At 42.4% G+C, this 17,753-nt stretch overlaps 1 protein-coding gene across 3 annotated transcripts; it reads left to right on the top strand.

Moving 5' to 3' along the window:
* Positions 1–1,096: 1,096 nt before the first annotated feature.
* LOC133641854 (isocitrate dehydrogenase [NAD] subunit alpha, mitochondrial) lies at positions 1,097–17,647 on the top strand. 3 transcript variants are annotated; one of them, XM_062035930.1, is made up of 12 exons: positions 1,097–1,143; positions 1,358–1,438; positions 2,129–2,182; positions 2,253–2,336; positions 3,975–4,089; positions 7,183–7,370; positions 7,455–7,588; positions 7,657–7,759; positions 9,514–9,578; positions 16,591–16,675; positions 16,791–16,943; positions 17,020–17,647. In XM_062035930.1, exons 2-12 carry the CDS (start codon positions 1,412–1,414, stop codon positions 17,101–17,103), a joined length of 1,092 nt encoding a protein of 363 aa, XP_061891914.1. In that variant the 5' UTR covers positions 1,097–1,143; positions 1,358–1,411; the 3' UTR covers positions 17,104–17,647. The 3 variants fall into 3 exon arrangements, with proteins under 3 accessions (XP_061891914.1, XP_061891913.1, XP_061891912.1); XM_062035928.1 differs by lacking the exon at positions 1,097–1,143 and adding an exon at positions 1,789–1,854 and having other exon boundaries at positions 1,353–1,438; XM_062035929.1 differs by lacking the exon at positions 1,097–1,143 and having other exon boundaries at positions 1,238–1,438.
* The last annotated feature ends 106 nt before the right edge of the window (positions 17,648–17,753 follow it).

Genomic DNA, 17,753 nt, shown 5'->3' with positions numbered 1-17,753 from the left:
AATAGAGTAGGACTGCATGCCAATTATAAATTCCCCTGTCAATTGGAAGAGCAGTTAAAGTCATAGACATGTTATAAGTAGACACAGCATTGGCTGCTGTGACGCGAGAAATTGGGCCGCCATCTTGAAGTGGTGATGAGGAGCCGGCGAGCAGCCTAAACTGACAGTTGACAGGTAGAAAACAAAGATGGTGCTCAGCGTTTTCCAGCTAAAATGAGCGGACTGTTGAAAATAGGAATCGGGGGATTACTTTTCACAAGTAAGATTTAACATTAACGAACTATTGGTTGTATTTTGTGAATAGAATATTACCACAGAGTTGAGAAGGAGCAAAGATCTTTGATTGTTCATTGTTGGGTAAAACATAATTTTGTTTTATTCTGAATCCAGTGAAACAGATTGGTGGTTTTAGCTGATATAAAGACTTTCAGGTGATTATATATGTTTATGTTGAAGTATTAGGCAGATGCTTTTATCCAAAGCGACATACATCAAAAATGCATATAAAACAATCACTGTAAACATGATCATTTAAGGGAAGAATGTAATACAACATATCAATACAAAGTGTCAAAACAGAATAAACTCTCTGCTGCTGCAGCAACAGAGATATAGTCTATAGGTTCCTAAGATATATAGATATCTAATGTATTCATACATTGTTTATGTAGGATATACACATGTATATATAACCTAATCATATTGTTTCTTGAATTTAAAAATAGCCGACCGTTTTTTCCCCTTCTCTGGGATTATATTCCCAGTTTTGATCTCGGACATCTGGTCACTTAAGCATATAAGAATATTCTATTACTGTTAAGAAAACTATGAATAATAAAACATGTGGCCTTTATCATAGCTACACGTATGACCAAAAAGCGCGTGAAAATCAGTGGTATTCAGTGAGGTAAAATTGATTAAATGCGCTGACAATTCATTGCTCCTGCCAAATGAATTGCACTGAGTGGAGCGAATCACCACTCCAAGATGGCGGCCCCGCGTCCCGTCAGCGCCAGTAGGCAGTAGCGCTCTATGCTGCATACCCTTAGTACATATCTATGGTTAAAGTTGTGTATATGTACCAGAAATCACTTCCTGATTGGTGCCGAAGTACACCGGACGTAGGACGGTTTCAAAATATAGGTACTTTCACTCTCGTGGACCAAAGCCACCGTTTAAATGAATATGCCGGTTGTAAAATATAAATAATAGTTTTATAACATGAATATAGATGATCAAATTAACAAAATAACGGAATGTTGCAATTTAACTCAAGAATTAATTATAGCATTTTATTTTGAAAACTAAATCAGAACGGATATCTGCTTGTTTTTTCGGTTGACTTGACGATTTACAGCTACTGCGGTGCCAGGTGGCTAGTGGCTACATCGACCTTGGTGGCTAGCTAAGAATGGCTGGGAATGCGTTGAGGTCAGCGGTAAGTTCAGGGAAATACCTTACCCTTTTTTAATTGTATCATATGAACAAACCCTACGTTTAAATGTCACATCGAAGTGAAATAGTTTGTTGTCACACTCAAATTCCTTGAGAAAGCTACAGTAACTTTAGCTAGCCATTTTTTTTGTGCTAGGCACGCCCTTGCGGTGCAGCGGGTTACTATGGCAACCTGAATCTTGTTTACATTTTAAACGATTGCAACAGTGTTATTTGTGATTGTTTATTTATTTAAATAAAGCTAAATAGTCATAGTTTAGTGTGACGGATAATTGTTCAAATGGACTACTTCCCTATCAGGCTACAACTGTCTTAAATGTTCCTCACCTACAGATTGTTAATCTACTAAGAAAGTGGCGTTTATCGATCAATGGCCAGGATAAATTCAAGGCAAAGGAAGTAAGTTGAGCCTAGTTATGTTTTAAAGTAGTGCATTACTCTTGATGTTTGGAGGAAAGGTAATACTATTAGTTTCCCATTAGTCATGTCAACCACAGTACATAGTACTGTGGGCGTGTCGCTCATGTTTTATTTCAAATGACACCTTCAATGAGAAAAATATTTTTTTCCCTTTGTTTTAAATATAAACAACACATTCGAATGTACGTCTATTTTCATACTTCTCAAATCAGACCGTGGATTAGAATGTTGTTGTTTTTAATCTGCTTGACAGGTGCCGCGGGTGGCAGCCGCCTTAAAGAAGGACACCAGAATGTTCTCCAGTGGGGTATGTTTCTTCCATGTGAGACCATTGTTATTTTTATAATGATCGGAATACATTTTGCTTTGTTGTACAGATGCAAACTGTTACTTTAATACCCGGTGACGGAATTGGACCAGAGATCTCCACCGCTGTCATGAAGATATTTGAAGCAGCAAAGGTTTGTATTGTACAAAACCCAAAAGCAGTGAAGTTGGCACATTGTGTAAATGGTCAATTAAAACAGAATGAAATGATTTGCAAATAGTTTTCAACTCATATTCAATTGAACAAACTGTAAAAACAAGATATTTAAAGTTCGAACTGAGAAACAATTTTTTTTTGTGCAAATAATAATGAACTTAGAATTTAATGGCAGCAAAACATTGTAAAAAAGTTGTCACAGGGGCATTTTTACCACTGTGTTACATGGCCTTTCCTTTTAACAACACTCAGTAAAGGTTTGGGAACTGAGGAGACACATTTTTTAAGCTTTTCAGGTGGAATTCTTTCCCATTCTTGCTTGATGTACAGCTTAAGTTGTTCAACAGTCCGGGGGTCTCCCTTGTGCTATTTTAGGTGCCACACATTTTCAATGGGAGACAGGTCTGGACTATAGGCAGGCCAGTCTAGTACCTGCACTCTTTTACTACGAAGCCACGCTGTTGTAACACGTGGCTTGGCATTGTCTTACTGAAATAAGCAGGGGCGTCCATGATAACGTTGCTTGGATGGCAACATATGTTGCTCCAAAAGCTGTATGTACCTTTCAGCATTAATGGTGCCTTCACAGATGTGTAAGTTACCCATGCATTGGGCACTAATACACCCCCATACCATCACACATGCTGGTTTTTCCACTTTGCGCCTAGAACAATCTGGATGGTTCTTTTCCTCTTTGGTCCGGAGGACACGACTTGCACAGTTTCCAAAAACAATTTGAAATGTGAACTCGTCAGACCACAGAACACTTTTCCACTTTGCATCAGCCCATCTTAGAAGAGCTCAGGCCCAGCGAAGCCGGCGGCGTTTCTGGGTGTTGTTGATAAATGGCTTTGGCTTTGCATAGTAGAGTTTTAAGTTGCACTTACAGATGTAGTGACGAACTGTAGTTACTGACAGTGGTTTTCTGAAGTGTTCCTTAGCCCATGTGGTGATATCCTTTACACACTGATGTCGCTTTTTGATGCAGTACCGCCTGAAGAATCGAAGGTCACGGGCATTCAATGTTGGTTTTCAGCCTTGCTGATTACGTGCAGTGATTTCTCCAGATTCTCTGAACCTTTTGATGACATTACCAATCGTAGATGGTGAAATCCCTAAATTCCTTGCAATAGCTCGTTGAGAAATGTTGATTTTAAACAATTTGCTCAGGCATTTGTTGACAAAGTGGTGACCCTCGCCCCATCCTTGTTTGTGAATGACTGAGCATTTCATGGAAGCTGCTTTTATACCCAATCATGGCACCCACCTGTTCCCAATGACCCTGTTCACCTGTGGGATGTTCCAAATGAGTGTTTGATGAGCAATCCTCAACTTTCTCACTCTTTTTTGCCACTTGTGCCAGCTTTGTTGAAACATGTTGCAGTCATAAAATTCCAAATGAGCTAATATTAGCAAAAAATAACGATGTTTCCAGTTTGAATGTTAAATATCTTGTCTTTGCAGTCTATTCAATTGAATATAAGTTGAAAAGGATTTGTTGTATTCTGTTTTTATTTACCATTTACACAACGTGACAACTTCACTGCTTTTGGCTTTTGTAGAAGCAGAAAAAGCTTTTAACTTAACTTACAGTTGTTACAATGCTTGATTACAGGTACCTATTCAGTGGGAGGAAAGAAACATTACAGCCATCAAAGGACCTGGAGGGAAGTGGGTGATTCCTTCAGATGCCAAAGAATCAATGGACAGAAACAAAATGGGCCTAAAAGGTACCATAACATTATTTGTAATGACATGACTTTGGACCACAGCGTGCCTCCTCTAAGAGATGATCAAACATGGTTGTTGCCTCCCCCATTTCATGAAATACTTTTTTGTTGAGCATGTTTTGTGGAGTTTGCTCACCTCAGATTCTGTGACGTAACTGCTGCACCTGTAGTCATCTGGCACCTCTCACTTCATAGCAAATATTCTCTACATGTCACCTCAGATTCTGTGACGTAACTGCTGCACCTGTAGTCATCTGGCACCTCTCACTTCAAAGCAAATATTCTCTACATTTCACCTCAGATTCTGTGACGTAACTGCTGCACCTGTAGTCATCTGGCACCTCTCACTTCAAAGCAGATATTCTCTACATTTCATGCCATTTCACTACATTTCGTACCATCTCATGTGGGCCGCAGTGTTGGCGCTAGGAATGTTCTAAATGGGGTCCCAGGGACCCCGTCAAGTCATAAAAATGGGGCCCCACAGTACATTATTGGGGTCCCACTTTTTTGTAACTTTTGAAAAAAAAAGATAAATGTATGAATTATCATGTTGTATCTCGCATTATATATTATGTTTTGGAAAAAGGTTGTCATAAACGGTAAAGGGTATTCTAGTAAAATATGCAGAGATGAGATGTGTCACTATCAAATTATTACCGTATTTTCCGGACTATAAGGCGCACTTAAAATCCTTTTTTCCCCTCAAAACTGGACAGTGCGCCTTATAACCCGGTGCACCTAATGTATGGAATAATTCTGGTTTCGCTTACCGACCTCGAAGCAATTTTTTTTTTGTACATAGTGTAATGATAAGTGTGACCGGTAGATGGCAGTCAAACATAAGAGATACGTGTAGACTGCAATATGACTCAAGTAAACAACACCCAACATTTTATATGTTCCATTGAAAATATAGAACATTACACACGGCGCTCAAAAATCTGTCACAACTTTGGTAAGCAATGAAGCCGCACCGCTTGATGGATTGTCAGCGCATTAAATTATTATGGTGTGTAAATAAGGTAAGACATATTATGTGAAACTTTTATTACCTTCTGGTACCTGCTGATCTGTATTTGGGATCTGCATAAATCCTGAAAAATTGCGTGCGTCCGCCATAGTCGATAAGCTTCTTCTTTTTCTCGATCTAATCCGGTGCGCCCTATGGTCCGGGAAATACGGTACTTGAAATGAATTTTAGGCAGCAGAAAAGTGGTCGTTTGGGTAGATTTTAGTCTTGTAAAGGGTATTTCAACAAGTAAACAGTACAGTAGGTACTTGATTTTGGTATTTCAACAAGTACACAGTACAGTAGGTACTTGATTTTGGTATATGTCAGGGGTCGGCAACCCGCGGCTCCGGAGCCGCATGCGGCTCCTTGACCACTCTGATGCGGCTCAGCTACATACATGCCGACCCCCCCGATTTTCCCAGGAGATTTATAATAATAATAATAATAATAATACCTGGGATTTATAAGTCGCTTTACATGTTTTTCTGCACCCATCATTCATTCACACCTGTAATTTATGGATCTCAGTGTCTCTCATAGATTACTCCCAGTGAAAAAAGAATCCTATTTACACTCTAATTACTAAATAAAGGGCGTGCCCTAATTGCACTGCAGTAATTGTCCTCTATAGCATTTACATACAGCGTGCCAGTCCAGCCACATGTTGCATGTTGTTATTACTTGCACACACAGGAGACAGCAAAGCATACTTACTCATCAGCCACACAGTTTACACTGACGGTAGCCGTATCAAACAACTTTAACATTGTTACGTTACAAATATGCGCCACACTGTGAACCCACACCAAAAAAGAATGAAAAACACATTTCTGGAGAACATCCCACCGTAACACAACATAAACACAACACAACCATTACCCAGAATCCCATGCAGCCCTAACTCTTCCGGTCTACATTATACACCCCCGCTACCACCAAATCCCCCCACACATCAACCCCCCCCCCGTCTCCGTGCGTTGGTTGAGCGGAAGAGTTAGTGCTGCATGGGATTCTGGGTATTGGTACCGTCAGTGTAAGATGTGTGGCTGCTGAGGTAGTACGCCTTGCTGTCACTTAAGGGAGCAAGCTGAAACTGCAATCTACATATGGTTGAGCAGGTACACTGTTAGGGCAGACTGTAGAGGGCGCCAAATGCAGTGTCATCACGCTCTGATTCCCGGGAAAAATGAGAGGGTTGGCAAGTATGACGCTATCAAGCGCTAATCATTCAAAACTTGCGGGCTGCACTAACATCAAATTTCCACATTAAAGTGCGTGCCGGTGCGTGTGTCGGAGACCCCTGGTTAACATAGCACAAAGCATTTAAGCTTTGTATGCGGTGTTTTTCATTTTAAATTTTAATTTTTTTTTTGTGGCTCCCATTACTTTCTTTAATTTGTGAAACTTGCCAAAATGGCTGTTTGAGTGGTAAAGGTTGCCGACCCCTGGTATATGTAATGCCAAAATTCTAGTAAAACATGCTAGTGTCGGGTTTCAGCAGCACGGACATGTATGCATGCTTTAAACAAATAATCCTATGTTCCAAGTGCAGTGTGGTTTGAAAGATAATGTACATGTGATTGTTCATCTAGTATATGAAAATAAACATTACAGTAACAGAGGTGTAATGCCACCAAGTCAGCTGTGGCTGCTTTTCCAGGCTGTTGATTGGACAAAATGTGCGCAACAGCTAGTGTGAGCATTGTTGTGTAAACATAGACAGTTTTGAAATGACCTTTGTGTGGATGGAGATTGTTTTAACCCTGGATATGTGTTTTTGAAACTTTCCGTGTTCCTGTGGACGTGGCCTGAGATGACTTATTTAGTGTTAATATTTGAGTGGGCCCTGGGCCCCTCTGTAGTGGAAACGTTGGGTTCCGAGGTCAAAAAGTTTAAGAACCCCTGCTTTGGAGGCTGCTGGCTCTCCACATGATCTACCAAAGAAGATGACAAATGTGGCCCCCACACATAACACATAAAATAATGTATGGAAATTGCTTTTAGATGTATTTAGCTGAAATGAAGTAGTTTTTTATATATAAATAAATGATAAAGCAGAATGAGCACTTCATCCGCAGGTCCTTTGAAGACGCCAATCGCTGCAGGTCATCCCTCCATGAACCTCCTGCTGAGGAAAACCTTTGACCTCTACGCCAATGTGCGCCCTTGTGTTTCTATGGAGGGCTACAAGACGCCCTACGCGGACGTCAACTTAGTCACCATCAGGGAGAACACAGAGGGAGAGTACAGTGGGATTGAACATGTGGTAAACACTTTTATGCCCTTTGCCTTTTTAAACCTCGAACTCAAAATGTTTGACCTAATTGACTTAATGCTTGTTTGTTTTCAGATTGTTGAGGGTGTGGTGCAGAGCATTAAGCTCATTACGGAGCGAGCAAGCCAACGCATTGCAGAGTATGCCTTTGAATATGCCAGAAACAACAAGAGGGCCAGTGTCACGGCTGTCCATAAGGCCAACATTATGTAAGTGTCACTCATGGTACAAAGATCTCTCAGTTATTTGTGCTCATCTACTGGGGGTCTTCCATCAGGCGCATGTCAGATGGGCTCTTCCTTCGAACGTGCAGAGAGGCTGCCGAAAAGCACAAAGATATTAAATTCACCGAGATGTACTTGGATACCGTTTGCCTCAATGTAAGTTAGTAGTTGTGTTGTTGTCATTTAATGTACTTGGATACCGTGTGCCTCAATGTAAGTTAGTAGTTGTGTTGTTGTCATTTAATGTACATTTAATGTACTTGGATACCGTGTGCCTCAATGTAAGTCAGTAGTTGTGTTGTTGTCATTTAATGTACATTTAATGTACTTGGATACCGTGTGCCTCAATGTAAGTTAGTAGTTGTGTTGTTGTCATTTAATGTACTTGGATACCGTGTGCCTCAATGTAAGTTAGTAGTTGTGTTGTTGTCATTTAATGTACTTGGATACCGTTTGCCTCAATGTAAGTTAGTAGTTGTGTTGTTGTCATTTAATGTACTTGGATACCGTGTGCCTCAATGTAAGTCAGTAGTTGTGTTGTTGTCATTTAATGTACTTGGATACCGTGTGCCTCAATGTAAGTCAGTAGTTGTGTTGTTGTCATTTAATGTACTTGGATACCGTGTGCCTCAATGTAAGTCAGTAGTTGTGTTGTTGTCATTTAATGTACTTGGATACCGTGTGCCTCAATGTAAGTTAGTAGTTGTGTTGTTGTCATTTAATGTACTTGGATACCGTGTGCCTCAATGTAAGTCAGTAGTTGTGTTGTTGTCATTTAATGTACTTGGATACCGTGTGCCTCAATGTAAGTTAGTAGTTGTGTTGTTGTCATTTAATGTACTTGGATACCGTGTGCCTCAATGTAAGTCAGTAGTTGTGTTGTTGTCATTTAATGTACTTGGATACCGTGTGCCTCAATGTAAGTCAGTAGTTGTGTTGTTGTCATTTAATGTACTTGGATACCGTGTGCCTCAATGTAAGTCAGTAGTTGTGTTGTTGTCATTTAATGTACTTGGATACCGTGTGCCTCAATGTAAGTTAGTAGTTGTGTTGTTGTCATTTAATGTACTTGGATACCGTGTGCCTCAATGTAAGTCAGTAGTTGTGTTGTTGTCATTTAATGTACTTGGATACCGTGTGCCTCAATGTAAGTCAGTAGTTGTGTTGTTGTCATTTAATGTACTTGGATACCGTGTGCCTCAATGTAAGTTAGTAGTTGTGTTGTTGTCATTTAATGTACTTGGATACCGTGTGCCTCAATGTAAGTTAGTAGTTGTGTTGTTGTCATTTAATGTACATTTAATGTACTTGGATACCGTGTGCCTCAATGTAAGTTAGTAGTTGTGTTGTTGTCATTTAATGTACTTGGATACCGTGTGCCTCAATGTAAGTTAGTAGTTGTGTTGTTGTCATTTAATGTACTTGGATACCGTGTGCCTCAATGTAAGTCAGTAGTTGTGTTGTTGTCATTTAATGTACTTGGATACCGTGTGCCTCAATGTAAGTTAGTAGTTGTGTTGTTGTCATTTAATGTACATTTAATGTACTTGGATACCGTGTGCCTCAATGTAAGTTAGTAGTTGTGTTGTTGTCATTTAATGTACATTTAATGTACTTGGATACCGTGTGCCTCAATGTAAGTTAGTAGTTGTGTTGTTGTCATTTAATGTACATTTAATGTACTTGGATACCGTGTGCCTCAATGTAAGTCAGTAGTTGTGTTGTTGTCATTTAATGTACATTTAATGTACTTGGATACGGTGTGCCTCAATGTAAGTTAGTAGTTGTGTTGTTGTCATTTAATGTACATTTAATGTACTTGGATACCGTGTGCCTCAATGTAAGTTAGTAGTTGTGTTGTTGTCATTTGTTGAAAACAGACAGTGCCATTGTGTTGATGCTTTTAACAGATGGTGCAGGACCCTTCACAGTTTGATGTTCTGGTGATGCCTAATTTGTACGGAGACATCCTGAGGTGAGTGAACCTAAAGGCATTATGTTTGCATAATTGTCAAATGTAGTTGTGCGTGTACATGAGACCTAAGAAGAAGCACCAGTTGCAGATGTGTCATCAATGAGAATTGTAAAGTACCACCAGATTATAAGGCGCACTGCCAATGAGCGGGTCTATTCAGGTTTGTTTTCCATACATAAGGCGCATTAAAAGGAGTCATATTATTATGATTTCTTTCTAAACTTAAAACACTTCCTTGTGGTCTACATAACATGTAATGTTAAAGTTAAAAAAGTACCAATGATTGTCACACACACACACTAGGTGTGGCGAAATTATTCTCTGCATTTGACCCATCACCCTTGATCACCCCCTGGGAGGTGAGGGGAGCAGTGAGCAGCAGCAGTGGCCGCGCCCGGGAATCATTTTTGGTGATTTAACCCCCAATTCCAAGCCTTGATGCTGAGTGCCAAGCAGGGAGGTAATGGCTCCCATTTTTATTGTCTTTGGTATGACTCGGCCGGGGTTTGAACTCACAACCTACCCATCTCAGGGCGGACACTCTAACCCAGGGGTCGGCAACCTTTACCACTCAAAGAGCCATTTTGGCAAGTTTCACAAATTAAAGAAAGTAATGGGAGCCACAAAAAAAAATTTAAAATTTAAAATGAAAAACACCGCATACAAAGCTTCAATTACTTTGTGCTATGTTAACCAGGATGCTTTGTGCTATGTTAACCAGGATGCTTTGTGTTATGTTAACCAGGATGCTTTGTGCTATGTTAACCAGGATGCTTTGTGCTATGTTAACCAGGATGCTTTGTGCTATGTTAACCAGGATGCTTTGTGCTATGTTAACCAGGGGTCTCCGACACACGCACTTTAATGTGTAAATTTGATGTTAGTGCAGCCCGCGAGTTTTGAATGAATGGCGCTTGAAAGCGTCATACTTGCCAACCCTCTCATTATTTCCGGGAGACTCCCGAATTAGGGATGTGCGTATCGATCCTGTGGTATCGATATATCGATACTCACACGCTACTCATTTGGCATCACTTTTCTGAAAAAAGTATGGATATAAACCAAAAAAGGGCGTGTGGGGGGTGCAAGCATCACTTTCAGATGTTTTTGATGACTTACTTAACTTCCTATGTGCTGGGACACACCTGTACCTGGCAGAGTATAGAGCTGGGACAGCCCTGTACCTGGCAGAGTATAGAGCTGGGACACACCTGTACCTGGCAGAGTATAGTGCTGGGACACACCTGTACCTGGCAGAGTATAGTGCTGGGACACACCTGTACCTGGCAGAGTATAGTGCTGGGACACACCTGTACCTGGCAGAGTATAGAGCTGGGACACACCTGTACCTGGCAGAGTATAGAGCTGGGACAGCCCTGTACCTGGCAGAGTATAGAGCTGGGACACACCTGTACCTGGCAGAGTATAGAGCTGGGACACCCCTGTACCTGGCAGAGTATAGAGCTGGGACAGCCCTGTACCTGGCAGAGTATAGAGCTGGGACACACCTGTACCTGGCAGAGTATAGAGCTGGGACACCCCTGTACCTGGCAGAGTATAGAGCTGGGACAGCCCTGTACCTGGCAGAGTATAGAGCTGGGACAGCCCTGTACCTGGCAGAGTATAGAGCTGGGACACACCTGTACCTGGCAGAGTATAGAGCTGGGACAGCCCTGTACCTGGCAGAGTATAGAGCTGGGACAGCCCTGTACCTGGCAGAGTATAGAGCTGGGACAGCCCTGTACCTGGCAGAGTATAGAGCTGGGACACCCCTGTACCTGGCAGAGTATAGAGCTGGGACAGCCCTGTACCTGGCAGAGTATAGAGCTGGGACAGCCCTGTACCTGGCAGAGTATAGAGCTGGGACAGCCCTGTACCTGGCAGAGTATAGAGCTGGGACACCCCTGTACCTGGCAGAGTATAGAGCTGGGACACCCCTGTACCTGGCAGAGTATAGAGCTGGGACAGCCCTGTACCTGGCAGAGTATAGAGCTGGGACACCCCTGTACCTGGCAGAGTATAGAGCTGGGACAGCCCTGTACCTGGCAGAGTATAGAGCTGGGACAGCCCTGTACCTGGCAGAGTATAGAGCTGGGACAGCCCTGTACCTGGCAGAGTATAGAGCTGGGACACCCCTGTACCTGGCAGAGTATAGAGCTGGGACAGCCCTGTACCTGGCAGAGTATAGAGCTGGGACACCCCTGTACCTGGCAGAGTATAGAGCTGGGACAGCCCTGTACCTGGCAGAGTATAGAGCTGGGACACACCTGTACCTGGCAGAGTATAGAGCTGGGACACCCCTGTACCTGGCAGAGTATAGAGCTGGGACAGCCCTGTACCTGGCAGAGTATAGAGCTGGGACAGCCCTGTACCTGGCAGAGTATAGAGCTGGGACACACCTGTACCTGGCAGAGTATAGAGCTGGGACAGCCCTGTACCTGGCAGAGTATAGAGCTGGGACAGCCCTGTACCTGGCAGAGTATAGAGCTGGGACAGCCCTGTACCTGGCAGAGTATAGAGCTGGGACACCCCTGTACCTGGCAGAGTATAGAGCTGGGACAGCCCTGTACCTGGCAGAGTATAGAGCTGGGACAGCCCTGTACCTGGCAGAGTATAGAGCTGGGACAGCCCTGTACCTGGCAGAGTATAGAGCTGGGACACCCCTGTACCTGGCAGAGTATAGAGCTGGGACACCCCTGTACCTGGCAGAGTATAGAGCTGGGACAGCCCTGTACCTGGCAGAGTATAGAGCTGGGACACCCCTGTACCTGGCAGAGTATAGAGCTGGGACAGCCCTGTACCTGGCAGAGTATAGAGCTGGGACAGCCCTGTACCTGGCAGAGTATAGAGCTGGGACAGCCCTGTACCTGGCAGAGTATAGAGCTGGGACACCCCTGTACCTGGCAGAGTATAGAGCTGGGACAGCCCTGTACCTGGCAGAGTATAGAGCTGGGACACCCCTGTACCTGGCAGAGTATAGAGCTGGGACAGCCCTGTACCTGGCAGAGTATAGAGCTGGGACACACCTGTACCTGGCAGAGTATAGAGCTGGGACAGCCCTGTACCTGGCAGAGTATAGAGCTGGGACAGCCCTGTACCTGGCAGAGTATAGAGCTGGGACACACCTGTACCTGGCAGAGTATAGAGCTGGGACAGCCCTGTACCTGGCAGAGTATAGAGCTGGGACAGCCCTGTACCTGGCAGAGTATAGAGCTGGGACAGCCCTGTACCTGGCAGAGTATAGGGCTGGGACAGCCCTGTACCTGGCAGAGTATAGAGCTGGCCCAGTCACGTGACAGGAGACAGCCAATGAGCGTGGTCAACGTGCAACACCCGCACAGCCAGCCGACAGCGATGCAGCCATGCAGGCATATCCAGTGTCAGGCATTGTTTATTTTATTTTTCTACTGAATATTTTTGTTTAAATGATTATCCTAAATTCAAATAATTTCCACACAGGGGAATTTACTGTTAGTTGAAAATTGCTTGAGTATTTAAAACAAGATAAGAAAGAGATACAATTTGGAGATTCTTTGCATTACAGTTTTATTTTTTTCCAAGAAAATCTTGAAATATATGATTGAATGTGATTTTGGTTTTAATCTGTAACATGATTTCTTACATTTCGAAAACATTAGCCTATTTCATATTTCATTAATTGCTAATTATATCACAAACTTTAAAAAATAACTGCAGCTTCTTGCGATTCGGATTTGACAGTTAATTGGAAAGCCCTAATATATAATTATTATTATATATAATATTTAATTTATTTTTCATATTTATGTTATTTAGTTTAATTTTACTTGTATTATATATTGACCATAATACATGTGGTATAAATGGTCTGTATTTGTCTTGTGATTTGTCTTAAATAATAATAGTAGTAATATTTTTGACTGACAAAAATTGCCAATAAGAAATTAATGGTATCGGCATCAATGAAAATGCAAGAAAAAGTTTCGGTATCGAATCCTAAAAGTGTGGTATCGCCCATCCCTATCCCGAATATCAGAGCGTGATGACATTGCATTTGGCGCCCTCTACAGTCTGCCCTAACAGTGTACCTGCTCGACCACATGTAGATTGCAGTTTCAGCTTGCTCCCTTAAGTGACAGCAAGGCGTACTACCTCAGCAGCCACACATCTTACACTGACGGTACCAATACCCAGAATCCCATGCAGCCCTAACTCTTCCGCTCAACCAACACACGGAGAGGGGGGGGGGGGTTGATGTGTGGGGGGATTTGGTGGTAGCGGGGGTGTATAATGTAGACCGGAAGAGTTAGGGCTGCATGGGATTCTGGGTAATGGTTGTGTTTATGTTGTGTTACGGTGGGATGTTCTCCAGAAATGTGTTTTTCATTCTTTTTTGGTGTGGGTTCACAGTGTGGCGCATATTTGTAACGTAACAATGTTAAAGTTGTTTGATACGGCTACCGTCAGTGTAAGCTGTGTGGCATGTATGTAGCTGAGCCGCATCAGAGTGGTCAAGGAGCCGCGGGTTGCCGACCCCTGTTCTAACCACTAGGCCACTGAGTCGGTTTCAACGGTGGTTCTTTGGTCCAAATGTTGCATAGACGATGTTTTACACATCATCTTCAAGCTGCTTTCTGACAGTCGCTTCAGGATGCGCCGTTTTGTGGGCGCTCTTATTTACGTGGCTCACCTTCGACAGCATCTTCTCCCCGTCATCTTTGTGGGCGCTCTTATTTACGTGGCTCACGTTCGACAGCATCTTCTCCCCGTCATCTTTGTTGGAGCGGTGTAGCGTGCAAGGATGGGAGTGGAAGAAGTGTCGAAAGATGGCGCTAACTGTTATAGGAATTTTCGACCATTCTTCCAAAAGCGCATTGGTGAGGTCACACACTGATGTGGGTGGAGAAGGCCTGGCTCTCAGTCTCCGTTCTAATTCATCCCAAAGGTGTTCTATGGGGTTCAGGTCAGGACTCTGTGCAGGCCAGTCAAGTTCATCCACAGCAGACTCTGCCTTGCTTTGTGCACTGGTGCACAGTCGCGTTGGAAGAGGAAGGGGTCTGCTCCAAACTGTTCCCACAGTTGGGAGCGTGGAATTGTTTTGCTATCCTGGAGCATTCAAAGTTCCTTTCACTGGAACTAAGGGGCCAAGCCCAACTCCTGAAAAACAACCCCACACCATACTTCCTCCTCCACCAAATTTCACACTCGGCACAATGCAGTCCGAAATGTAGCGTTGTCCTGGCAACCTCCAAAGCCAGACTGGTCCATCAGATTGCCAGATGGAAAAGTGTGATTCATCAGTCCAGAGAAGGCGTCTCCACTGCTCTAGAGTCCAGTGGCGACGTGCTTTACGTCACTGCATCCCACACTTTGCATTGGACTTGCTGATGTATGGCTTAGATGCAGCTGCTCGGCCATGGAAACCCATTCCATGAAGCTCTCTGCGTACTGTACGTGGGCTAATTGGAAGGTCACATGAAGTTTGGAGCTCTGTAGCAACTGACTGTGCAGAAAGTCTTTGCACTATGCTGACCTCTCTGTCAGTTTACCTGGCCTACCACTTGGTGGCTGACTTGCTGTTGTTCCCAAACTCTTCACTTTTCTTAGAATAAAGCCGACAGTTGACTTTGGAATATTTAGGAGCGAGAAAATGTCACGACTGGATTTGTTGCAGAGGTGGCATCCTATGATAGTTCCACGCTGGAAATCACTGAGAGCGGCCCATTGTTTCACAAATGTTTGTAGAAACAGTCTCCATGCCTAAGTGCTTGATTTGATACACCTGTGATTAGTGATTAGGACAGCTGAGTTCATCTTAGTTTACAGCTAGCTGGCAACAATTTAGCTGGTGGGCCTAAATACAGTACACAAATCTTTGGCACCAAGTTTTCCCTCATTGTTTCTGCTGCTAAAATACAAGTAGATGCCCCTTTCCAGATGGGTGTCAAATTTCCTGCGCCCCAGCAGTCAATGCCTGTCTACAAATATGATGTCTATGGGTTGTAGGTATACCAAAGACTATAAAAATGGGAGCCTTTACCTCCCTGCTTGATTCTCAGCATCAAGGGTTGGAATTGGGGGTTAAATCACCAAAATGATTCCCGGGCGTGGCCACCGCTGCTGCTCACTGCTCCCCTCACCTCCCAGGGGGTGATCAAGGGTGATGGGTCAAATGCAGAGAATAATTTCACCACACTTAGTGTGTGTGTGACAATCATTGGTACTTTAACTTTGATGCGGGGCCATTTTTTTTATTTGTCACTTTCCAAAACCAGTACAAAAATATATTATATTAATGTAAAACAGCCTGTATGTCGATCCCTATTAGTACTGTAAGTCTGTCAAAATTAACTCATGCGAATAATCACAAAAATCATGAATAAACACAGATTAATTGCACATGTTATTTTGTTCACACATGCTATTTGACCTTAATTGCTATTGGTTGGTTACATTAAACTCGGCACAGGTTATACATACAGAGATCAGGTTAATGCAAAAATGAGTCCGGAGACTATGACTGTTGGGCTCTCCGGCACATTTCACATCAGAATCCACCCCAGGGGTACTGTTACCCAGTTTTGAGCAAATAAATGACATGCATTCAAGTCATTTAGTTTATGACATACTACAGGCAATCAAATTGTTTTGCAGTCAAATGAATTTACTGTGATTAATTACTATTAATGAATCTGATTTTAAAAATGAATCTAGTTTTTAGCGCCAACATTTCAACTTGATCTTGTTACATTACACCGGTTTGTTTTTAAGTCACTTGTATTCATTTTTTTAATAGTATTTATAGAATACCTCAAATAATGTGCACTTTGGGCATCCCAGGTTTAGTGCTTTGAGACAACAGCGTGACATCTTGGCTATATCTTTGCTTTTGTGCCTATAATCATTAGGTCGTTTTTTTTTATAAAAGGAGCATTTAAAAAAATATTACAAAGCACTTTTTATATGAAGTGATACAAGTGTACGACAATATACTTACTGTATGTCAAAAAGAAATGTATTTGTTTCCCCTCAGCGATCTTTGTGCTGGGCTTATTGGAGGACTTGGAGTGACCCCCAGTGGAAACATCGGCACCAATGGTGTTGCCATTTTTGAGTCTGTATGTATTTTGACTACTACTGTCAATTTTGAAACTTACAAAAAGTGATTCATTATCTTTTTTCTCTAGCAATTTCAAACTAGCTAATGATGATCCACGGATGTATTTCTGTCAGGTTCACGGAACTGCCCCGGATATAGCAGGAAAGGACTTGGCCAACCCCACCGCCTTGCTGCTCAGTGCGGTCATGATGCTGCGCCACATGGGCCTGCACGACCACGCCAGGAGGATCGAAACTGCCTGCTTTAACACCATTCGAGACAAAAAGGTTATTGTCATAGTTTATTGAGGTTTGAGCTGTTTTGCACGTTAATGTCTGACGTTCAATGGCTTCTGTTTTCAAGGTTTTAACCGGAGACCTCGGAGGATCTTCAAAATGCTCAGAATTCACAGAAGCAATATGTCAACAAGTGGGAGATATCGAGTAGAAGGGTCTGATCGTTTATTTTTTTTGAGCACATGCGCATGAACCAAAACATATATTTAAATGGTCTTAGGATTTGTGTTTCTGAATGTCTGCTTTTTTATTTGCACTTTATATTTTCTATAAACCCCCTGTTACTTTTTATGTGTTACGCTTTTTATTCTGCTTTTAAGGAGCACTGAATGCGGACCATTTTATAGTGATATTGGTCTTACTGTCTATTCCTGTATTGACAACAATAGTTTATATTTTACTATGTATTGTATAACTATAGTTCCATTAAAGCCGTGAATCAAATTATGTCAAGAAATTAGGGGCTTTTTTTGAGATTTTCTGCTTCGAGTGTACATTATTACAACATGAATAGTACATCACATCAGAAATGTCTTCAAATTGTATCGTGTTGTTTACCTGTTTCCAGTTACAGGTTTGTGGGGATTTATCACTCTTTAAAGTTGTATATTTTTTGTTCCTTTTTGACCTTTGGTCTTACACCAATTCCATGTACAGTCTGTGCACAAGAATAAAGAGGTATGTTGAGGTGGAAATGTGTCCTATTCAGGCTTCTGTAATGCAAAGGGTGGGCATTTGGGCAAATACCTCAGCATGGAGTCTTTCCATCTTCCTAAAAAAAGCTCAGGTGATGTTATAGTC

Source organism: Entelurus aequoreus, linkage group LG24, assembly GCF_033978785.1.
Source record: "Entelurus aequoreus isolate RoL-2023_Sb linkage group LG24, RoL_Eaeq_v1.1, whole genome shotgun sequence".
Classification (NCBI taxonomy): Eukaryota; Metazoa; Chordata; class Actinopteri; order Syngnathiformes; family Syngnathidae; genus Entelurus; species Entelurus aequoreus.
This window is presented reverse-complemented; position numbering and strand designations above follow the sequence as displayed.